The sequence below is a fragment of the Saccopteryx leptura genome, chromosome 3 (assembly GCF_036850995.1).
Source record: "Saccopteryx leptura isolate mSacLep1 chromosome 3, mSacLep1_pri_phased_curated, whole genome shotgun sequence".
NCBI lineage: Eukaryota > Metazoa > Chordata > Mammalia > Chiroptera > Emballonuridae > Saccopteryx > Saccopteryx leptura.
In genome coordinates, this window is record NC_089505.1 from 128,156,111 (window position 1) to 128,180,837 (window position 24,727).

A 24,727-nucleotide genomic window follows, 5' to 3' on the forward strand; every position below is an offset into this window, starting at 1 on the left:
TTTATTCTTTGCTATTTCAAACAGTGCAGCAATGAAAATCGTTATACACATCTCCTGGTGCACTCATGTGTCACATGTAACCAGTATAAACAATTACAGCATGTTGAAATTTGTGTACCTATACATGACCTTGGAGAATTGCTTCAAGTCTCGGAAGTTTAGTTTCCTCATCAGTAAATTGGAATTACACACTTCGAAGTAGATGAAAAAGCATTTCGCAATCTGTAGAGTACTCCATGAATATTAGTTGTATATTATTCAGGTGGTTGACATTCAGAAGTACGGAGCACCCTCCCACACTGGGGACACAATGAGCAGGCTGTGGCATGGGACCTGTGATGTGCTCACATGCAAACAAGACAGGCTGAGGTGCAAGAACAGAGTGCACAAGACTGCTCACCAATCTAGGCTGAGAGGAAGCGACACTGAGCCAAGCCCTTAAAACACAAGGAGGTCAAGGCGAGTGGTGACAGAGGATGGCAGGGTGGCCCACGCTGAGGAAGCAGCAAATGTGAAGGGAATGACTGACACAAGAGAGCAAGTTTGCAACATAAGAGTTGGGGGCAGAAGGGGTCAGTGACATAAAATAGGTCTGGAAAGGTAAACAGAGCTGAGAGGTTACATCCTGAGGGTCGCAGGGAGCCATCAGAGGATCTCAAGCAAGGGAGTGACAGGCTCAATGTTGTGGTATTAGAAAAAGTGGTCTGATAAGCACTGGAGGCCTGTACCTAAAGTCAATAATAATGCAGTGTGCTCTTAAAAATGTGTTAAGAGGGTAGATCTCATGTTAATAAAAAAAAAAATCGGTCTGGTCAGTATGGGGGTGTAGGGGGAGAGGCCGGAGGCTGGGAGACCAATGAGGGGAGCGGCCGAGTGGTGCAGGCAAAGCTCGGCGAGGGCTGGACTGAGGCAGCTGTCATTTTCGCTGCCATCACCTGATGGCACACTTCCCACAACCTGTGGCGGGGCATGATCAGGAGAGATGGCCGGCTCGGGCCCGCTGATGGGAACCTCCTTGCCGATTCAAAGAGGTCCACCCTCACAAACCCCCACCAGTTCTCCTCCTGGTTCACTCAGAGCCTGCGAGGTACAACATCCAGCCCCGAGCTCTCAAGTTTCCGGATGATATGAGCCTTTGGCATCTTGGCACCAAGGGTATGGCTGGGGTCCTACCAATGTCCCACGATAACAGACCCCACCACTGTCCATGTCGCAGATTCCTCAGGGAGTGAGGGGAAGAGGGGGGTGACATTACAGGCCACTGTGTGGCCTTGTCTAATATCAAATATCTAAGAGGGGACAAAGACAGACACACAAGAACTGCCCCAGACTCCCCACCTCTTAATTGTGGACCCCCTATGAGTGAGGACATTACCTCTGAAGCCGCTACCCTCAGTGTGGCGGTGTGTCCTGGCCCTCTCCTTGTTAGGCCCAAACCCCTTGCCATCCACTCTCCTAGCACCGTATTTCCTGTCTAGAGCACTCATCCCTTTCAGAATTACTGGTTTCATTCCTGCTCTCCTTTTGGGCTGCAAGCTTCCCAGGGGAGCTTACTAGAACTGCATCTGCCTTTCACTTGCTTCCTCGGTGCCTAGAACAGACTCTGGCTCACAATGGGTCCTAGGAGCATCTGCGAGCGTGAGGAAAACCAGTGAGATGGACTGACTGAGGGGCAGGAGAACGTGGAGGACGATGGCCGGATCCCCAAGGTCCTGAGAGAGGAAACGCGTCTTGCCCAGGTCACAAGCGAGGCCAAAAGAGATCGCCGTTCCTGCTGGGACCTCTGACTCAGTGCAGGGCCTTCCCACACACTACACTCTGCTGAAAGGAGGCTCTGCAACAGACCGGCCTTTCTCAAAGCACATTCCATGGATCACCAGTCTCAAAAGATCTAGTGGACAAAAATGTTCCACAGTTAAACAAGCTTGGGAAACTCTGGGTTAAACAAAATGAAAGTATCTTTACCACTGGACTTTCCAAGCCTTTAATATACTCATCTACATGATTCCTGGTGAAGGTCACGTTCAGCATTCCCCACATCTACCTGATCACGGAATTCTGCCGGTGAACATATGATAGTTTGAAATCTTTGGTACCACCCCCAACTGCTTGTCATGATTATTTACCAAATATGATTCAGCACAGATTTGTTGCAACTTTTTGGCGGTACAAGGAAACCCTTTATTCACAAGTGGAAATCAATCCAAGCCCCAAGATATAAACGGGACAACAATGAGACTGCTCTGGTTGCAGGGGGCCTAGAAACCCAATCTGGCCCTCCCTTCACGGCCGCCGTGTCAGAAACCCGTGTCCTGCGCAGCCCAATTTGAAAATCACTGGTACAGAACTCTGAACACCAGGCTGCCACTAGGAGAACTGGCTTCTAATGCTGGCCCTGCTGTGAACTGTTTTACCGTGGTCAGGTCAGTTCGCTTCATTGGCCATTGGTTTCCCCGTTGATATAATGCGTCTGGATCCTTTCTGGAGACCTGAACTTTAATCTCCGATATGATGAGGACTGGGAGTCTTTGACTAAAATTCTAACTCTCGAATTGTATGGTTCTCTCATTCTGAATTCCATGACTTAATATTCTGATTCTGGGACTGCCTGTAGCCAGCCTGAGCTGGTGCAGTGCACTGGAGCCGGGCTGTCAAAAGCAGAATTCATTAACTGCAGCGCGCTGCCCAGGGGCGCTGGCTTCCCTGGGGAGGACATGCCCCTTGCAGGATGGAGGGGGCGGGATGTGGAAGGAAGAGGTGGGTGGATTCAGAATCACCATCCATTCAGTGGGCAGAGCAGGGAGAGGGACCCAGGTCTCCTGACTCCTGCTCTATCTTTAGATCTCCATAGCAACCGTCACCAGGGCACCAGAACTGAAGGGAGGGCTAAGCTGGCTGCCATCAGGAGGGAGGGGCGTCTGTGCCTCTTTTGTTGGAAAAAAGGACTCTGGGATGGTTTCTTGAGCCAGGGAGGGGAGACTGAGAGGGAAGCCATTGGCAGCAAGAAAGGCTCAGGGCCAGTACAGAACAAAGGTAGTCCAAGGCCCCACCTCCCTTGAACGTGGTCAGGTCACAGAACCCAAGACCTTCCTGTGTTAGGCTCTTGGCACTGGAGGTACATAAGGCAAATTCTTCCTCGTCAGAGCCTCTGACACTCCTGTGGTCACTACCTGAACACTTAATGGACACCTGATCTGAGCCAGCTCTGTGGCCACCCAATCTTTGGAATAGACATTACAGGGCATGGTCTGATAGGAGCCCCGCATAAGCCCTCTAATCTGAGGAACCGGGGCAGCCCTTCTAGCCCCTTCTCCTGCCCACTCCTACTCACTCTGGGGCTTGGCCTGGACCAGGGTCCCTCCAGGGTGGCCTCCCTGACTGCCAGGCTGGCGACTCCTCTCCCCTGGCTCCTGCAGCCCCTCCTCCCTCCACACAGCAGGATGCCTGCCTGCCTGAGGGAGTCAGTGACTTCCTGGGTAGATGAGAAACAGGTGCACAGAGGTAAAGACATCCATCCAAGATCACCTGGCAAGTCAGCAGTGGTCTTCTGTCCACATTTTCTGATTCCAGCCTGTGCGACTCCCTGTGTCACACTGGCAGGCCCCTGGCCTGGGCTTTGGGAGGGAGGTCAGACCTAGAAGAGAAAGTAGGAGTCCTCGGCCAGGCCTGCACGCAGCAAGCACCTGGCCATGTCCTTGGTAAACTCGGTCGAGCCACAGACCAATGCAAATGGCTTTCTCCGACAGGAGCCAACCAGCTCTTCAATCAGGTCCTGGGCCAGGCGGCCAAAGCGGGTCTTCTCCCGGTAACTCCAGGGAAGCTGCTCCAGGGAGGTCTCCTGGGATGATGAGAGACAGTGGGATGACTACAGCATGAGGGGGGCCCTCAGAGTTTACACAGCCAACTCTTTGCCTAATGAAGAAACTGAGCAGAGGGGGTGGGAAGGCAATCTTCACCTAGCCCTACCATGGGCCAGGGACTTGCTAATGCTGGGACTCGGCACCCTCACCACCAGCTGTGGGTAGGTGGTTACCCTCCCACAACAAGGGAGGCGTGGGGAGCAGGGATGCTGCCCAGGGCACACAAGGAAGCAGGGGCCGGGGCAGGACTGGTGCTCAGGCCCCATCGTTCCTCTCTGCCTCTTGGGGGCCACTGTACCTGTCGCCATAGAGGGAAGGTTTCCTCTGCATTACTGTGGGTCTCTGAGCATCTTTCCAAGGTTGCCTAGACCCATCATAACTTTTGCTCATTTGTTTTAAGGTTTCAATTAACTTGTTGAGTTACCAAGATTTACTGAGGGGTCACTCCGTGCCTAGCGCTGTGCTAGGCGCTGGGGAAAGGGCAGCTGCTCTAACAAGCAAGGCTCCCCGCCTCCTCCTGGCCGTGTGTACCAGAGCAGGAGAACGGTCTATTTCTCTCACAGAGCCTGACCAGGCGGTGGCGCAGTAGGTGGAGCGTCAGACTGGGATGCAGAGGACCCAGGTTCGAGACCCCGAGGTTGCCAGCTTGAGCGCGGGTTCATCTGGTTAGAGCAAAAAGCCCACCATCTTGAACCCAAGGTCGCTGGCTCCAGCAAGGGGTTACTCAGTCTGCTGAAGGCCCGCGGTCAAGGCACATATGAGAAGGCAGTCCATGAACAACTAAGGTGTCGCAATGTGCAACGAAAAACTAATGATTGATGCTTCTCATCTTTCTCCGTTCCTGTCTGTCCCTGTCTATCCCTCTCTCTGACTCACTCTCTGTCTCTGTAAAAAAATAAACAAATAAAATAAAAAAATAATTTCTCTCACAGAGAAAGGCTAGAGCAGGGGTAGTCAACCTTTTTATATCTACCGCCCACTTTTGTATCTCTGTTAGTAGTAAAATTTTCTAACTGCCCACCGGTTCCACAGTAATGGTGATTTATAAAGTAGGGAAGTAACTTTACTTGATAAAATTTATAAAGCAGAGTTACAGCAAGTTAAAGCATATAATAATAATTACTTACCAAGTACTTTATGTCGGATTTTCGCTAAGTTTGGCAGAACAAATCTTTATAAAACAACTTACTATAGTTAAATCTATCTTTTTATTTATACTTTGGCTGCTCCACTACCGCCCACCATGAAAGCTGGAACGCCCACTAGTGGGCAGTAGGGACCAGGTGGACTACCACTGGGTTAAAGGTAGTGTGGGGCTGCACAGTGCCTGAGGGACCCAGGCCTGTCCCCTCTGGGCTTTTAGACTCAGACTGTGACTTTCAGCCTCAGGGTCACAAAAGAAAAGCTCCACCACCAGCTGACTTGGAGGAATTTCTTTTAAGTAAACATTTTATCAAAGTATGACATGAATAGAAAATTGTAGAAATCACTAAGTATACATAGTTTGAAGACCTTTAACAAAGAGAAGAACTCATGTAACCAGCACCCCAAACAAAACCCCCAATAGAATAGGACTATTCAGACCTCTGCAGCCCCTGTCCTGTGAGCTCCTATTTCCTGGGGCTAAGCAGAGGCAGGAAGGAGAGGGGGGTGGGGCTGGCATCTGGGTTTTGCTGCCTTATCCTAGTTGAATGACAGGGACCTCTCTGAGCTGCTGTGATGAGTGTGGGTGATGGAGATACCCTGGCAGACGCCCCATGAGTGCAGACCTCTCATCCCAGGTGCACTCACAGGGCCATGTAGCCACCTCACAGTCTGTGTGACCCCAGGGCCCTCGGAGCATAGCACTGTGGTGCCCACAGGGGATCCTCTGATTATCTGGATCTTTCCAGCAACCTGCAGGCTCTGACACACCCTATGCACCCTGGACGGCAGGGACCACTGGCCTCACCTCTCCTCCCCACTGCCAGATTCCTTCAGGCCAGTTCAGTGATTTTGCAGGAAGAGGTGTGCTGGGTCTGGTTACTGCGTAGGTGGGGACCAGACGGGTAAATGGCGCTTACAGCACGTGGGTGCGTGAAGGAGGAGAGCCCCAGCTATGACAGCAGAAACATCTACACCAGCCTGCGGCTCAGGGGAAGCTTCCCGAATGGAATTACACCTCAGCAGAGATATGAGGGCTGAGTAGGCGTTAGGTGAGGAAGGGGGGAAAGTGCTCTGGCAAGGGGAGTGCTGGAGAGCAAGGCCCGGCAGCCAGAAAAGCACAGAGCGCTTGCAACCACAGCAGACCAGTGACACAGGACAGCCTGTGGGAGACAAGGCCTCCGCGGACTGGCATAGCCGTGAGGACTCGGGCGTGGTCCTGAGAGCAGTAGGGAGCCAGGGAAAGGCTAGAAGTGGGCAATGGGGTGGTCAGAGCTGCCCTTCCGGCTGCAAGGTGAAGCACAAATCAATAGGGGGTGGCTAGAGCAGGGAGACGCCTGAAATTCCAGCTGTCACTGGCTGGTGCGGCCAGGCCGAAGAGGGGGCATCCTGAGCAAAGGGGGCACGGAAGGGTAGGAGTACCTCTCACTCCATCGCCCCGGCCACGGATGGCCAGTCTACTTGCCTGCCCCAGCCCAGGCCACTCGCATCATCCCAGCCCCAGCCCAGGGCCAAAGGCCCTCTATTGCTGGTGGACTCGAACTCTACCTGCAAGCCCAGGCTCAGGTGCCATCTCCTCTGTGAAGCCCTCCCTGCTTGCTGCAGCATCCGGAACACCCTCGGCAGCACCCATCCTTATACTGATGAGCAGTAAGAGCAGGGCCTCTGGAGTAAGACCACCAGGATTCACACCCAGCTCTCCACCAACTCGCTGTTACCTTAAGCAAGGTTCTTAAATTTCCTGTGCCTCAGTTTCCACATTTGTACAGTGGGTGTGACGGCAGTACAAAGCTAAGATTGTGGTGGGGGGTTAACACACATAAAATGCTTAGAACAGTGCCAGGCCCAGAGAAAGCACTCAATGAAGGGCAGCCATTGTCAGCCGTCCCTGTGGCAACTTCCCCACAGACAGGTGAGTACCTGGGGGACAGCGAGCAGGTCATCTTCATGTTCGTATTGGGCACCTGGCAGTGGCTGGGAAAAAGGAAGCTGGGCCGACTCTGCCAGGTGCCAGCTCCCTGCGCCACCTCCCACCTTCCGTGACCAGGCCTCAGGCAGGGCCGAGGGTGCTGCCAGGCCACAGTGGTCCTTCCCGCCCCCCACCCTCCCTCAGGCTGCACTAGCCTTCTGCTTCTTTCTCCCGTCCCGGGCACTGCTGCTGCTACTAGTGTTCACTAAGCATGACCCTCCTGATGGACTGCCAGCAGACCCTGGCCACGGGGGATCCCAGCACTTCTGGCATTGGGAAGGGAAACCCAGCTTCCCAACACCCCACCCAGCCACAATGTCGAGGGTCTCAAAGAGGAAACTGATGACAAGGGTGGTCCACAGTACAGGGCAATGAGGCTGACCTTGAGCAACAGAGAATAGGAGGAGGCACCAGCAGGGCACCCCGACCCAGGGGGTGCAGGGAAGAGAAATGAAGCTACAGGCGAGGGGAAGGCAGTAAGCAAAGAGAGCTGAGGGCCTGGCTCCAGATAAGGGGCATGATGCGTCCCCCATGCCACGGCCCAGAGGGGTGGGCGGGGAAGGCCTGCGGGCAGAGGGGGTGGGGAGCCGGGGGGGGGGGTCACTTCCAGCTAGACTATCTGCAGCCCAGAGGGGGAAAGCAACTTCCCTCCCTGGCAGGGCAGAGTATGCGGTAGGAACACTAAGCAATGTGGTGAACTCGGATCCAGTTTGCTCCACCAGCTGATGGCGGGAGTGGCTATTCTGGGCTAAGCACTGAGGACAGTGTGGTGATCCAGACAGGCGGTTCCTGCCTCCGGGAGCTTATCACAGCCTAGAGGACTCTGTGGCCTGGCTCTGCCTCCACAGCCAGGCTCCCAGACCACACAGCCGACAATGCCAGAGGGAGGGCAGCAGGTAGCAAAGCACGATGGGTGAGTGCTGGAGCTCTGGAGTCAGAATGAGAGTGCCAGCTCAAACCCAGGCTTCACCCCGTCTAGCAGCATGGCCCTGGCTGGCGCAGTCACCATTCTGAGCATGTTTCCTCATCTACATAATGAACACGACTGCCTGCCTTCCTCGCCAGGCACACGGTGGGACGCCACCAGTGGCAGGGATTATTATTACAGCTCAGAGCACAGAGGCCACAGCAGGTCCTCAGGACAGGGGCAAAGGTAGCGCAGAGTCTCACTCAGCCAGGGAAGGAAGTCACCACCCAGCACCCTGGGCTTACCTGGCTGAGTACAAAGAAGGTGCGGATGTTCCAGAAATGGGCCTGCTCCTGCAGGAAGGTTTTCAGGTAGATGCCCTCAAAGGTCTTGAAGCAGCCAACCAGGGTGACAAAGGTCTCGTCATCCGCATTGTCTGTGATGCTGTGCAGGATGGGAACCATGGGGGCCAGGCCGGTGCCCGCAGCCAGCATAAGCAGCTCACCGTACTGGGGAACAGGATGGGTGTGTGACAGGGTGGGCAGGGGAGGCTCCTCACCCACCTCCTGGCCTTTTCTCGGGCTGGCCTGAACAAGGGCTCTGCTCTTCCTGCTGCTCATCCATCCAGTGTCCCTCTCTACCGCCTCCGGGAAACCATCCTTGCTTGTCAAAATCTACAGCTTGGGAGGTCTGTGTAACAGAAGTCATGGAATCTAGGGGCCAAAAAGGGACATAAGGGTGTAGCCGATGCTACAAGTGGTTTGTTTTCCTTCTGAAGCACCCCCACAGGACTCTGCTGACAGGTAACCCATTACCTGTCAAGTCAGTTCGCTCTACTATGGACTAGTCCCCTTGCCAGGGAGGTCTTCCCACCTCACATCCCACTGAAACCTGCTCTCAGCAAAGCCTTGCCCACGGCCTGCATCCCAGCCCTGCCCTCTGGGCTGCTGCTCTGTCCCAGGGCAAGCCCTGCAGAGATCTGAGGGCGCTGGCTTGGAAACCTGAGACTGCTCTACTCTAGACTAACTGAGACACTGTACACAGAAAAGCCATGTAATAAAACTGGCTTTCCACCTTCGGTTCCATCATCCCTTCCTCACTGAACCCATTTCCTGGCTCCAGGCCTCTTAAAGAGGGCAATCCTCTTTCTGGTCAGTGCCTTAAAGGTTAGTGCCTCTGTGAATGCAGTCTGGGTTTTCGCTAGCTTTACTGACAGCCACTGCAGACATCACTGCAGGAAACACTGCCTGAAGTACCAGGGGTCATACCGATCGGGGTATACATCCCTAGCCATGTGATTCGGGCCAATTCTTTCACCTCTCTGAACCTGATTCTTCACTGGTAAAAAAAAAAAATAACAGCAACTCCCATAACAGCACCTATCACAGAATTGTGAGGATTAAATGAGATGTCTGGTGGAGCCTGAGGCTTAACGGCTAGATTCCTTCCCTTTTCTGAGCCCGTACTGCCGCCTCGCCATCCAGCCTGGTGTTCCTGTTCTCCCAGCCTTCCCGTCTTCAGCCTGCATGCTCCTCCTCCTCCTCCTCCTCCTCCACCTCTTCCTCCTCCTCCTCCTCCCACTGCTGCTCAGCTTCTCCTCCGGGAAGCTTCCCTGAGCCAGGGACAGGTGCGGGGTCCTTCCTTGCTTTCCCATAGCCCTCTGTGCAACCTGCCTCCCAACCCTGGCCACGCTGTGTTGTCGGCATCTGCCTGTGTCTTTCCATCAAACTGTGCGCTTCTGGGGGCCAGGGGCCTTATCTCATTAGGTCAGCTGAAGGAGGGATACACAGACCTGTTGAGTTTTATAAGAAGTTTACTTATGCATCTGTGAAACAGACGGGCTGAGGCCCTAGTAGCATCAGTGGAGAGCTGCAGGAAGGGGGTGTCTGATCAAGGAGTTGCTGCAGACATTTGCTGGCATGGGGGTGGGTGCACCTGGACATGCCCACATCAGCATATCTTGGTTTGTTGCCTTTGGTCACAGACTGTCTCCCTTTCCCAACCCTCAGGTCCCTCCTGATGGCCTTGTCCCAAGGACATTTCCCAGAAACTTCCCAGAGTGGGGGGAGTTGCTTAAGAGGAGGGGGAGGTTGGGTGGGGGAGACGCTTAATTAATGAAGATGTTGCCCTAGTGGGAAGTTGGGTGAGAAGAATTTGAGTTTTAAAGGGACCTTGATTTAAAGGACCCTGAACCCAAACCTAACATGTCTGACCCATCTCAGGCCCCCAGGGTCCAGCATGGGCCTGGCCCTAGGTGAATGTCTGTAGAAGAATGCACAGGTAGATGTTAATTTTTCAGTCCTCTTAGCTAACTTGATGTCCATCTGCAATGAAGACAGCTGCAGAACAGCAAGACAGCGCAGGGAAGAGGACCCTAGCCACCTCAGAGGAGCAGAACCAAGTCTGGCTGCAGTTTCAGGGGCCAAGGGTCAGTGGAGGACATCCCACCTCTTCCTCACTGCTAGGCCCTGCCACCTCCTTAGCTAGGAAATGCAGGGGCTTGCCAGCGGCGTTCTGTGGATGCAGGGGAGCTGGCACCCGGAAAGGAGGATCAAGAGAGCCTTCATCAGGAGCACCTCAAAGTTGGGAGGAAACAGAAATCCCTAGTTCCTGCTCTCAAGGGCCTAGGGGACACGGGGACATGCCCCATTAAAATGCAAGGCTGAGACTGGTTACTACTAGGAAATACTAATGTATGTACACCCCTTACCTGTAAAATGAGGGCAGGAGTACCTAGGAGCTGTTGGGAGGAATAAATGAGTTACTACACAGTAAGTTCTAAAATCAGAGCCTGACACATGTGCGCACACTTCTTTGTGTCCCATGCAGGGAAGAGTGTTTGGAAGGATACAGGCCAAGGTAGGAAGGCTAATGTCTGGGGAGACGCTTGCAGGTGTTCTTTATTTTCTTCTTATTGCCTCTCTGTAGCTACTGATTTTTTTTGGTAATGAACATGTATTGCATTTGTAATAAGAAAAAGAAAAACAATAAAAGCTATTCTAAAATAAAAAGAATAGAAAAGAATGATTCATTCTTTTCCATTTGTTTTTGTTTGGCTGTTTTCCTAATTATAAAGGTAATAGGTGTTCACTGTGGATAGTTTGGAAAGTATAACGAAGAAATTAAGAATCACCCATTATTTCATCACCCAGAGCTGCTATCATTTCATTGGATATTCTTTTCATACTTTCTGTGCATTTTAACTCAGTTTCCCAGCCTATTGTTCATGTAGTTTTGTACCTAGTGCTTGTCACTTGATCTTATAACATAAACATATAATATCACTTACAAACATAATTTTAAAATCCAGGATAATATTCTTTTAAGTACCTGTAACCCTGGGTACTTAACTGTTCCCCTGTTGTTGAATATTCAGTTGTCTCCAATTTCTCACTATGATAAGCAAAGCTGCAATAAGTGTGTGCAAGAGAGTAGGCATTTTGCATTCTTTCCATAGGGTAGACATCCAGAAGTGGAATTACTGGGTCAAATATTCCATAGGACCTCCAGCCTTAACTACGGAGGTCTCAACCACAAATAACTAAGGGCCCACACAGGTAACATAACTGAGTGACGACCTGGCTATGAGATGATTAACGACAACTAACACTCAGACGCTTCACGCTGCCAAACTGCTTTCCAGATATGGACCAATTGATGAGAGCTTTCTCGTTCTTCCTGGGGACGTCAGGGAAGGCTCTGAACAGCATAAAGATGCGGAGAAGAGCACTGCAGGCTGGGGAGCAGTCACCTCCCAAGCAATGAGCCTTGGGACATACATATTTAGGGGGCAGTCTCTATCATCTCGTAACTGGAATTTGAATCTGGAAAGGTATCTGAGGGTGAGATAGGAGAGGGACCTTAAATACCAAGTACATGAGTCTGAAGTATAAGAGTCTGAATTTTCTAAGCAATGGGCAGTCCGCCATGGATAGTTCTAGAGCACGAGCAGGCAATTTGGTTTCTTAGTGCATATTCCATCTCCTCCCATGCCCAACCCCAAGGATACTTTTAGGCTTGGGTGTGGGCTCCAGGAAGAAGGGCACAGTGAGATTCTACGGCCTGGAGCCTGAGTGAAGCTGGTAGGGTCTCCTGAGCACTCAGTGTGCTGGCACTGACCTGGTTGGGTTTGTAGAAGAAGCCTCCAAAAGGTCCTCGCCAGAAAGCCGTGTCTCCCGCTCTCCAGGACTCAACATACCGGGACATCAGCCCAGTCTGGTAGCACTGGGAGCAAACACAGGAAGACCTCGTTGGGACAGCCACATGCTGCCAATGCAGACCACACCGTCCATGAACGTGGAGCCCTTTCTGCAATGCTAAGTGTTTTATATGTGTTATCTCCTTTAATCCTCCTAGTCATCCCACAGACTTGGTACTGTCATTCCCAATTTCAGACGAGACTGAGAAGCTTACACAGAAGGGAAATGGTGAGGCTGAGATGAGAATCCATAGGACCGCCAGAGGTCTCAGCCACAAATAACTAAGAGCCCACATAGGTAACATAACCGAGTGACGAACTGGGTATGAGATGATTAATGACAACTAACAGTCTCTGTATCAGAGGACAGTAGGGAACGATGGGGATTGAGGTAACCTGGGGAGTGAACGTTCCTTCTAAAGGAAGAAGCCACACTGTAAGTTATAGTACATAGTTTGTGGGGCCAACGATGCCAGATCTGATTTTCCATAGGAGCAGCAAATTAATATTCTTATGTAAAATCCCCCATTTTTGAAATGCCAGTAATTAATTCAAAATTTTAAAACACTGTACAGGCCAAAACCAACTATACTGTATTTATGGGCTCAAGTCAGTTTGTAAACCACTCATTTGAAATCTCTGCATTCCTGGCTGGATGAGAAAAATGAAGGATATGGAGGAGAGTCCTCTACTGGGAGAGGGAAGTCTACATTTCTTGCGGCCTGCCCACTCTATGCCTGGCACCACACTGAGGCTCCAGGGGAGACAGCCGGACCTGAGGGTCTATGAAGGCAGCCAGTGCCTGAACCATGGAAAAGACTTAATAAACGGATGAATGAATGGATGAGTGAGTGAATCAATCAGATTCAGGCTCTCCCTCTAAGGAGCTCAGAACCTAGGAGGAACCTGAGTCTCAGACATACTCAAGGTAGAGACTATCTAATACTCCATGGGAAGGATAAAGTGCTGGGAGAACACTAAGGAGGTACAGTCACTTCCAAAGGAGAGGATCAAGGATAGCTTCCTGGAGAGGCAGAGGAGGCATTTGAGTTGGACCTTGAAGCCTGGGTAAGATCAAATTCACTGGGAATAGGAGCAGGAGGGAGAGAGGATTCTGAGCATCAGGCACAGTATGGTCAGGGGTAGGCAGCCCAGGGCACATGCTGGTAACAGCAAGTAGACGCTGTAGGTGGGGAAGAGAGGAAAGCACTGAATGACAGGACCGGAAGGGTGTTTGGAATGAGATTATAACCAGACCAGGCTTTGGTCACCAGACATGCTTTTAAGCACCCACAGTCACCTCTAGTACCGTCCCCAACTTCCTTGGGCACCATGTGCATAAAGCAAGGGTAGTCCTCGGCTCACCGGGGAGAGATCTGGGTGGGGCTACAGTTCTCCCAACTTGCTGGAGGCTGTGTCTCAGAGCATAGCTTGTTCTTTGGCCCCACTGTCAGGGGAGGCACAGTCCACACAGAGCCTGGCTCACTGACACTTGTTGAATAGGACTGACACTGAACTTTTGTTATATTATTCAAGAGGCCTTAGGACAACGACATCTCTCTGAGCATCAGCTTCTTCATCTGTAAAATGGGGATAATAGGGTCTACTCTGTAGGGTGGGTTATGAGGTTGAAACAAAATAATGAAAAGAAAGAGCCAGAATCAGTGCCTGGTGCCCAGAAGGTGCCCGAGAAATGGGAGTTCCTCCTTCCTATCTACCAGGGAGGGTAAGCTAAAAAAAAAAACCCCGTCAGCCTTCCCAGTTTGCAAAGACATTTCCAGCTCCTCCCAGCCAGCAGCCCAGGGATAATGAAGCATCCCTCTAAAGGGAGGCTTTCCGGTAGACGAGGACAGAATCAGTACTGCAGCTGGGAGACTGTCTCCAGGCTTACCCTTTCCACAGAAACACACCCAGACGAGCAGCGTGGGGAAGCGGGCCATTTGGAGAGGATTTGTGGAATCTCCCAGACAAACAGTTGTGTGCAGAAGGGATCCCTTCCAAGCTTATGTGTGAGGGAGTAAACACTCGGGCTTTGCAGGCAGGCAGGGAAGGCGGGCGCCCGAGACAGCGCTGGGGTCTTGGAGTCAGGAAGCCTGGGCTCACCACCAGCCAGGCCTCTTACCAGCTGTGGAGCCTCGGGTCCTCCTGGGGCCTCATTTTTCTTACCAATGAAATGGGGATAATTCCTGTCCTCCAAGGGAGATAAAAGGATGTGAAAGCTATTCTTAAACACTGGTGTTTCCTAGGATTCTATGTGGGAAATGATGACTTGGAGCTATATGACCCATGTGAATCTGCTGTTTCTGTGAGTCAAAAATATTAGAGTATCAGCAATTTCATGTGGTTCCACCTAATTATTTTTTCTACATAATTGGACCCTCGTGACTTCTTATACATTTGGTGCCTATTCTTTGGGTCTCTGGGGTACTTTGTCCCTGACCCATTTCATTCACCTCATCTCTGCCAACTCCCTCCCCACCGTGGCTGCCCCCACATGTACCTCTCCGCCTGCCACTCAGACTGGGAAGAGTTCCCAAAGGCCCGGTTCTGCCTCACCCCTCCTTGCCTTTGGTTATCTGTCCCCTTGGCCTGAGTGCCATTCCCTGCCACTGCCAATTTCTACTCCTCCTTGAAGGCCCAAGTCTCATGCCCTGGCCCCTGCCCACCTTCCCGAGAGATGACCTCAGGTTAATTTGGTCCACAAGGTCCTCCACACCCCCTTCCAATCCAGGACAAATGACAAACAGTTCCCCAATCTGGCCTCCTTTACCAGTGTACATGTTGTTCCAGCACCCAGAGCTTCCTCCTCCATCTCTCTTCTGGTCCCAGTCCTTTACTTAAACACACATCCTCTAGGAAGCCCGGCCTGCCTTCCCACAGCTCCAGCACCCTGAGTTGGACGGGGCCTCCTGACATGGTGCCTATCACGTTGTACTGTTCCAGGCTGCTCCTCTCAGGACAGACACCATGCCAGATGTATCTGGACCCCCACGCCTAGCACACAATAGGTGCTGGGCAGCTTGACCCCTTCCCCCTGGTTCAGTGCTCACTCTCTATTGATAGGCAAGAAAAGGAGAAAAAGTAGCTTTAACTATCTCAGTCTGAGCCTCCTTGTCATAAGATGTGTCAGGCCCTGGCCAGTTGGCTCAGCAGTAGAGCGTCAGCCTGGAGTGTGGAAGTCTTGGATTCAATTCCCGGCCAGGGCACACAGGAGAAGTGCCCGTCTGCTTCTCCACCCTTACCCCTCTCCTTCTTCTCTATCTCTCTCTTCCCCTCTGCAGCCAAGGCTCCATTGGAGCAAAGTTGGTCTGGGCACTGAGGACAACTTCATGGCCTCCGCCTCAGGTGCTAGAATGGCTCTGGTTGCAATGGAGCAATGCCCCAGAGGGGCCGAGCACCATCCCCTGGTGGGCATGCCCGGTGGATCCTGGTAGGGCGCATGCGGGAGTCTGTCACGCTCTCCCCACCACTTCGGAAAAGTACCAAAAAAAAAAAAAAGTGTCAGGAATAAGCCCTCTGTTGGTGGTCAACCAGTAAAAGAGATGGGAGAAGACCTTCCTCACTGTCCACTCTCTTCCTGTAAGCCAGCCTCCTTCCATGTGAACACTGGTTTTCCCCACATCAGTGGGAACTGCCCCATCCCAATCAAGCCAGCAAATGAGGGCCCCAGTCCACAGCCTCTTAGACAAGTATGTGAGTCAGCTCACCTTGATTAAAACTTCAAAGTATCCTTCTGCATTCACAGGGCTGATGGGCGTATAGGCTCTCTGAATTTCTAAGCCATCTACTATCCCTCTAGGAAAGAGAAGCACTCAGTCAAGCAGTCAGTCTGTCTCAAAAAACCCTTAGAGGTATCTAGTCTGACAGGCTGGTGAAAGTGAAGGTGGGGTCTGGTCAACCCTCGTGGTCCTCACTGAGGGACAAGCAAGACGGAGCAAGAAAAAAGAGCACTGTGTGCCCCTACTGCCGTGAGTGCCTGGGCAGGTCATTAGTCCCTCAGTGGCCCCTTGTATAAGATGGGGTCAGCCACCTTTGTCCCTGTTGTGTAGTTCCACTGGGATTACAAATGGGAACATGCTTCAAGAAGTACACTGATAATGTGAACTGTTTTTGGGCATCACTGTGGTTTCTTCCTGACCTCCTCTCAGCCACAGAATGATAAAGATAAAAACAACTGTTTTTAACAAGTTGTTTATTATACACTTACTACCACGTAAAGGGATCGCGAGAATTGGAAGGATCCTCAAAGTGCCCTAGTCCAAAGCCCGACCCCACACACAAATCCTCTCCACAATGTCAACAAGGAGGTGGCATCATCATCATAAGTAATAGCGGCTTTGTCTTAAATGCCTACTATACACCAAGCATATTATATGCATTACTTACTTAATTGAAAAAAAATAACCCAAATGAAGAAACCAATGCTAAGAAGAGGAAAGCCACTTGCCCAAGGTCACACAGCTAGAATTCACCTGTAACTCTGTCTGACTGCAGAGCCAAATTCCTCACCACTACTCAGACTTCCCAGAAGCACCTAACCACCCGTTTCGAGTCCTACAATGCAAAGAGGTAAAAAAACCAAACCTGTCCTAATGCATCATAAGCAGGGGAACTGACCAGAAATATTCAATAAATGCTTGTGGAACAAATGAGTAAATAACAAACAAAACATGACATGGCTTGGATGCAAAAAGCATGGGCACACTGACTACGGGAGGCAAAACTGACAGGCTGCAGAAGGAGCAAGCCCTCTCCTCGGGGGACCGGGGCCTCAGGAGGCCTCCTGGAGCTGGCGTTGAAAGGATGAGCAGGTCAATGACAGGTGAGAACGGGGGCAGGCAGGGGAATAACCCGGGCAAAAACTCAGAGGGAGGATAATGTAGGGCAGGAGCTGGTGAGGGGTCCTGAGGCTGGAACAAGGGGCCAATGTGCAGCAGGGGGAGAAGAACTCGGTGGGGAAGGGACCTGGAGCCTGGCTGGGACACCACTGGCGAGGCGCCACGGAGCAGCAGGAGGTGTTGGAACAGGGAGTGACATGGTTAGCTCCATGTGTTAGGAATGTCACCGGAGTAGCAGTGAGGGTGGAGGACAGGGAGGGAGTTCCTGATTTATGTATGGTTGGCTGCATGAGGCTGTGACCTGTCCTGTGGCCCATCCATTGGAATGGCGAGCTTTAAGGACCACCAGCCACAGACCAGAACAAGCGGGACACAAACACCAGGGGTCAGTGCAAGGCAAGAGGCCAGAGTGTGACCAGTGATATGCTCTCTGCTGGTTCTCCCCTAGCTGCACCTGCTGTCTCCTCTGCTGGCTCCTCCTCCTCTTCCCAATACTGTAAATGCTAGAGTAGCCAGCATTATGATGCCGCCATTCCCTCTTTTCATGCCACATGCTCCTAAATGCCATCCAGGCTTATGCCACTGATTCCATAGCCACGTCTGCAGCTCAGAGCTCTCTGCTGAGCCTCATACCTACAGAGTCAGCTGCCCGGCAGAGGCCTCCATCTGGAGGTCCCCAAGGGTCTTGTCCCTGGGCAGGCGAAGGTGGGGACTGAGGCAGGAGGAGAGTACACAAGGAGGCTGGGAGGAAGAAGGAATTTCAGAGGAGTGGTTAAGAGTGTCACTCAGGAGCTGGGCTATCTGAGTTTGAATCCTGGCTCCACAACTTAGCTGTGTGATACTGGGCAAGTCCTTTATTCTCCATGACAATGTCCCTTCTATCAACTGGGGTTAATCATATTAGGTTAACAGCACAGACTCTAGAGCTACACTACCTGCCTTCAAATCCTGGCTCCAATATTTCCTAACTACGTTACCTTAGATAAGTTACTAAACCTCTATGACTTCAGTTTCTTCTCGGGTATGCTAACAGTACCTATCACACAGGATTTTGTGAGAATTAAATGAGTTCATATGTATAAGTACACAGAACTGTGCCTTGGATAATATGTGCTAAAAAGTGTATGCTATTGGCCCTGGCTGGTTGGCTCAGTGGTAGAGCGTCGGCCTGGCGTGCAGAAGTCCCGGGTTCGATTCCCAGCCAGGGCACCCAGGAGAAGCGCCCATCTGCTTCTCCACCCCTCCCCCTCTCCTTCCTCTCTGTCTCTCTCTTCCCCTCCCGCAGCCGAGGCTCCATTGGAGCAAAGACGGCCCGGGCGCTGGGGATGGCTCCTTGGCTTCTGCCCCAGGCGCTGGAGTGGCTCTAGTCGCAACAGAGCGACGCCCCGGAGGGGCAGAGCATTGCCCCCTGGTGGGCAGAGCGTCGCCCCCTGGTGGGCGTGCCGGGTGGATCCCGGTCGGGCACATGCGGGAGTCTGTCTGACTGTCTCTCCCCGTTTCTAGCTTCAGGAAAAAAAAAAGTGTACACTATTATTGTTATTTATTATGAAAATGCATTCTCTCCGTTCAATCCCAAGAATGCTGTGAGTCATGCACCCCTCTGTCTATTTGAAGATGACTAGTGGGGGTTAAGTAGCTGCCCTAGGTCACACAGTTAGCAAATGGCAAAGCAGGGCTGCGAAGCTCTAACCCTCCCGCTACCCGAGTGTACCGTAGGATGAGGTGCTGGCCAGGCCACAGGCCGAGCTGGCTGTTCCCAGGTAGTGCAAACCGGACACGGTAGGTATCCTTAGTGAGCTTGTCCATGGTGCTGATGCAAAAGGCCAGGAATGTCTCCGGGTTCAGTTTGGAGGGACAGCTCTGCAACAGGAAAACATCCAACAGCTAGACTCTGGGGCTCAAGAGAAATGCAAGCAGCCACAAGCATCCTTCTCACTTTCCCCAATGAGAGGCTATCCGGGCTGGTAAGTTTTCTGCTATAACATAGTAGCCCCACCTTACTTCCCTTTCACACTTTGATCTAACAATGCTAGAGCAATTTATACTGAGCTCACCCCGCTCCTAAGCCTTCCATGACTCCTCTCAGCCCCAAGGAAACTGCAGGCTACTCAGCTGGACACTCAAGGGCCCTGTGGATGACTCTCAGGCCTCATTTTACCTCCTATGCATCAGAGGCCAGACTCTTCTCCTTCCTCCCAAGAACACCTTGCTGCCTCCTACCTGTGTGCTTTTATTTGCTTAATCTGGGTCCTCTGCCCAGAATACTCATCTCCAATGTATGAATGGCCCACCCATCTTTCAACCCTGGATTATCAAAATTTAGAAGTTGGTGAGACCTTGGCCCTGGCCAGTTTGCTCAGTGGATTGAGCATCGGCCTGGTGTGTGGACATCCCAGGTTTGATCCCCAGTCAGAGCACACATAAGAAGTGACCATATGTTTCTCTTCCCCTTCCCCTTCTCTCTGTTCCCTTCTTGCAGCCAGTGGCTCGATTGGTTTGAGCATTAGCCCCAGGTGCTGAGGATAGCTCAGCTGATTTGAACATCATCCCCAGACAGGGGCTATGGGTGGATCCCAGTTGGGGCGCATGTGGGAGTCTGTCTATCTCCCCTCCTCTCACTTAAAAAATAAAAAGAAACTGATGTAACCTTAATGGTTATCTAATCTAATATCCTTATTTTACATGTGGGAAAACTAAGTCCTGGGTGGCAGTAACTTACTTGTATAAGGTCACACCATGAGCAGGGACTCAAATTCATGTGTTCTAAGTCTCAGCCCAGTGCCTTCAACAGTCCACCCCACCCTCACCTCCTCCAGGAAGTCTTCTCTGTATGCCATAACTCCTAGATCTCCTATGAAATGCCCACATTTAATTCACTCCTGGAACCACCCTCACACCTAGCTCAGGACTAGGCTTTGAACCTGGATCCCCAAACTTCCAATAAGCATTCCTTTTTCTCTGTGTATAGTCAGGGAAAACCCTCCTGAGCAGGTCCACCGTGCAGGGCCAAGGCCAGTAGGTGCTGCACCCTGGCCCTCGTCAGAGGAGCCGCCCTCCCTCACCTGTGACTCCTTCCCTCTTAGTAGGCTTCTGTCCCTGCTGGCTCGGGCTGCCTCCCACCTTGCCAGGTCTCGGTGATAGAGGTCGAACACACAGGGGCAGCAGCCACTGCCGCAGCACTGGGAGGGCAGGGGCTCCACAGGCCGAAGCTGCAGCCAGGCTTCCTCCTCGTCGTCCTCTTCCCTCTCATCCATCATCGGAGAGCTGGAGCAGCCTGGGAGGGACACTGGTGCTCTTCCCAGAGCAGGCCTGGCTCTGCGAGGTCATGGGCCCAGGCCCATCCCCTTGCCAGTTCGGGAGAGGGAAAGCATGTGGTTACACTCTAGTCACCTCTATTCCTCCCATCCTCCCCAAGGCTTGCGGGCGCCATGCTCCGTGTGAGCACTGAGGACAGGGATGAACCCACCCTGAGCTCTGGGGCCTAGCGGGGAAGGCAGGCAAACAGGACATAACAATCAGAACTGGCAGCCAAGGTTTCCTGGCCTTTTCCTGTGCTCTGACTGCTGCATTAAGCACTTTACATAGAAAATCTTGTTGAATTTTAAAAACATTTTAAATGATAAAGTGTATGTATAATTTAATAATTAGAAAAGATATTTAAATGTTATCAAAGAACACCTTTGTAGCTACCACTCAGTTAAGTAAAAACACGCTGCCAGCATCCCAGAGGCCGCTTATATGTGTCCCTTCCTGATCACACAACCCACCCCTGTAACCATCTTGACTTTCGATGTAATCATTCCCTTGCTTGTCTTAGTTTTGTCTCCTTTGTTTGCAGCCCTAGCCTTTACAGTTCAGCTCTGCCCAGTTTTCACCTTTATACATCGTATGAATGATTTTTTAACCTAGACAGAATCACATATCTTCCTCTGTATCTGGTTTCTTTCACTCAGCATTGTTGGTGACTCACCCACCAAATTGTTGCATCTCATTTAATCTTTACAAGGCTAATACTAGAGGTCATTATATACAGGAAAACGGATCTGGAGAGGTTTAATAAGTTACCCAAGGCCACAAAGATCCTAAGATGGTGGCACTGGGATTTTAATTCTGGTCTGTCTGGTTTCAGAACATGTTGTTCCTCAATAACATGAAAACAGGAGGAGATTATGATGGTCTAGGAGGTGAGGGGTGGTGAGGACCTAGATCAGAGGGGCTTCAGAAAGAATGACAGCCCAGCGGCCAACTGAGAAAAACTGAAGAGGGAATTAATAGGACACAGAGACTGGCTAGATGGGAGGTGAGGGAGTAAGGGGATGGAGAGGGTGAGGGGACATTCAGGTGTCTGGCTTGGATCGCTGGGTGGACAGTGGGCTCAAGAGAAGTTGAGTTTTAGGGAAAAGAGGGAGTGGGGGAAATGGTAAGTTTGGTCTGAGGTGTGCTGAGTGCCTATGGAGCATCGAAGAGCAAAATCCAGCTATTCAGGTAGATTCAACAGGTCTAGGTACATGAGTCTGGAGATGGAGGTTCTGACACCAAGGAAGGGAGGAGTGGAGAGAGAAAGAGAACAGAAGGCTGGAACCTTCTATGAAGGCCTGCTAGGTTTCACCCCTTCTTGCAAACACTTAATGCACTTGGTCCAGCCCTGGGCATCATAGGTGCTAAGTATTCTTCAAGTGAACGAATCTCTACCTTGCAGCATTTCACACTATTCTAAAACTATATGTTTACATGTCTTCCTCTTTTTTGAGACTGTGATCTCCTTGAGGGCAGAGACCTGTTTTTTATTCATTTTATGAAACAGCATAGTGCATATTTTAAAATGTGTGTTACATGGAAGGAAGGAAGGGAAAGAAGGGAAGGAAGGAGGGAGGGAGGGAGGGAAGTGGAGCTTGGTTTCAGGGCTGTTAGGTAAACATAGTCTGAAAAACAGTTCAGGGAAAAGAAGTTATAAGACTATGATTTAGAGATGTTTCTGTGACCACAGTTTGGAATTTATCAAGGTTATCCTTATTTATGTGTGGAAATCCACTGTTTATATAGAAATAGATCTGATCACCTGACCTGTTAGCAAACTATTCACTTAAAATTCTATAGGCAAATCAAAGTGAAAGAGGGTGTTCTCTCCCTCTTGCCTGAGAGTCAAACTGAGGGGGAAGTCTCATGTCAGAGAACATTATCTGATGTACATATCATACCTCCAAAAGCTCCAGCCTTTGATCTCTTCCCATTCATTCCCGCCACAGACACTTACTAATAGGTGCTCCTGAATGAGGTGCTAGAATGCAGAGGTGAGTAACACTTGTCTCTGCTCTGGAGGAGCTCCTGGCCTAGCACAAGAGCCATCCACTAAGCAAATAATAACCATTAGAAGAATAGATGTCACTAACTGAACCAGAGTCTATGCCATGCACTTTGCAGTGTTTTACTCAATTCATGTTCTTTCTCATTTCACAGAAAAGAAAAGAGGTTCAGGTCAGGAAGCCAGAAGTGGTGAGGTTAGTATGCACATGTAGGTCTCTTATGTTTCCAGCCTGGTGCTCTTTCTCACTAGATTTCATGCTTCTAGAGGGCAGGGGAGAGGGTATCTTCATCTCTAATTCCCAGTGCCTGGCCACTGGGCTCCACAGAATAGGTGTCCAATTTCCCAAATGGTCACTGACTTTTATGGGTACCCCAGAGGCTTCCAAGGGCACTAATTTCACTTGTGCATAAAATGTTAGGATCGAAGTGTGGGCCAAGTCTGTGGAAGGGCAGAGGGGCAAACCACCAAGTTGTCCAGAAGACCCAGAAGTCCCGTTTCTTGGTTACTAATCACTTCCCAGGCATCCTAATCATTAAGATCTTTTCCTGCTTCCCACATCCATTTACACTAGAGCTTCGCATGAGCCCAAAAGAGGTGCTTCCTGTCTGTCTACACCATCCATCAGTGTACCTGCCACCAGCTCTGATGACACCAGTCCCCTGCTCAGCAATTTCTAACAGCTCCCCATTGCTTACGGGATTGAATCTAATCTTCTTGCCTAAGGCTGTTCCTGATCAGATTTTGTCCAAATTTTCTTACCACTTACTGTCGTTGATTTTAAAGGGCAGTCTCTCTGTGTACAATAAATCTCTCTCTTATAGAGGAAAAGGTTTGGCATCAGAAAACCTGGTTCTACTACTGGTTCTGATTTCGGGAATACTTAGCAGACTGGGACACCCTTGAGGGCCAAGATGGTGTCTTATTCGTTTTATATATTCTACCACCAAGCACAGGCCTGGCATTTGGAAGGCTCTAGTGAATACTGAGAGTTCATTCAGTTTATAAATAAGGTTTGGAAGCCAGTCACAGTGCTAGGTGTTGGGATAGAGCAGAGGCAAATAGGACATGGGCTTTACCTTCATAGAGCTTGTGGCCTAGCACCGTGTTACATCAATTTGACCCATTTTTATTGTATGTTATGTGCCAGGTATGTATATGAGAGAATGAGGTGTGGTCCCATCTTTATGGTATATTCTTACTCTTTGCAGTTTTTGCAAAATAAAGTGAGATAAGTGAAGGAACCTGTTAACTGGAAGCAGCTATACATTGTGAAGGTTATTCCTATCAGTCTTTGCCTTAAATTTACCTTTTCCACGTTTTAATAATCCCACTTTCTCTGATATTTTGGAAATTGGTAGAGAAGCTGGACATGTAAGTCATGAATTTTAAAGAACTGGTTCATGCCTCCTGTGTCCCTACCTTTTCAGTCTAAGAGGTACTACGTTTAAGCCATGCCTTGACAAATGTTGTTGTCTCTGCCTGGATGACTCTCACTTTTTAGGCATTGCTTAAAGGTCACCTCTCCTCAGAGGCCCTCCCTGAATCTCTTCTTTCTCATTCTCCATCACGTACACTGTTTGCTTCTATTAGTATTCATTCACTAAACATGTATTCACTATGGGTCAGGCAAGCACTGTTCACAGGGCAGGGGGATATATCAGTGAAGAAACAGAAACCTCTGCACTCACAGAGCTCGCATTCTAGTAGGAGAAAGTCATTAAAGATCAAAATGGAAAACATATAGTATGTTTGTGTTAAATGCTAAAGAGAAAAAAAATGGGAAAGGGATAGGAAGTATGTGTGTGTGGTGTTGCAATTACTTGTTTCTTACTGGCTTTTGTTTCTCCCACCAAACTGCACGCTCTACAACGCACATCCATTTTATTCACGAACGCAAACAAAATGCTCAGCACTGTACCTAACACACATTGGACATCTGACAAACAGGTGTTGCTCTACGAGCAAAGGAAGGCCTCCATCACTCCATCTGCTTCCAGGAGGTGGAAAGGTAAATCCCGAGGAAAAGGGAGGAAAGTAACTCACTCTCAGTGTTGGGGAAGAGCGCGTGCAGTACAAGTCGTGGCGCTGGTGTAGACAGAGCCACTCTCAGGCTTAGAGGGGGGACACCGTAAAAGTGCCGCAGCTGAGCGAAGTGGATGGACAAGAAAGGAAACTTACAGCGCACCCACTAGGTCCCGGGCGCTATACAGGTGCGCTAGCTTACGCGCTTTAATCCCTGTTTTTACAGCTAAGGGACACTGGGGCTCAGAGGAAAGTGCCTTGGCTAAACTGCAACTGTTCGTTAGCGGTCCAGGTTGCCCGAGTTCAGACTTGAAGCCCAGGCGTTCTCCTATCCCCGTCCCAGTCCCAATCGCGACCACTCACCCACACGCCTGCGCTTCTCCCGTGAGAATCCTTCAGGTTCCCGCCCTCCTTCCGAATCCCACGTATGAGAAAATGAGAACGGTCTGCGGGGTGGTGCAAGACGAGGATGCCCTGACTTTTAT

The 24,727-nt window shown here is 50.7% G+C and overlaps 1 protein-coding gene across 2 annotated transcripts; it reads right to left on the reverse strand.

The window, feature by feature from the left end:
• Nucleotides 1-28: 28 nt before the first annotated feature.
• On the reverse strand, nt 29-24,649 carry CYB5RL (cytochrome b5 reductase like). Of its 2 annotated transcripts, XM_066376362.1 has the most exons (8): nt 24,606-24,649; nt 19,978-20,259; nt 18,627-18,775; nt 15,785-15,872; nt 11,999-12,103; nt 10,590-10,619; nt 8,185-8,388; nt 29-3,838 (listed from the first exon to the last, which is right to left on the reverse strand). In XM_066376362.1, exons 2-8 carry the CDS (start codon nt 20,170-20,172, stop codon nt 3,635-3,637), a joined length of 975 nt encoding a protein of 324 aa, XP_066232459.1. In that variant the 5' UTR covers nt 20,173-20,259; nt 24,606-24,649; the 3' UTR covers nt 29-3,634. The 2 variants fall into 2 exon arrangements, with proteins under 2 accessions (XP_066232459.1, XP_066232460.1); XM_066376363.1 differs by lacking the exon at nt 10,590-10,619 and having other exon boundaries at nt 30-3,838.
• Between the last annotated feature and the right edge of the window lie 78 nt (nt 24,650-24,727).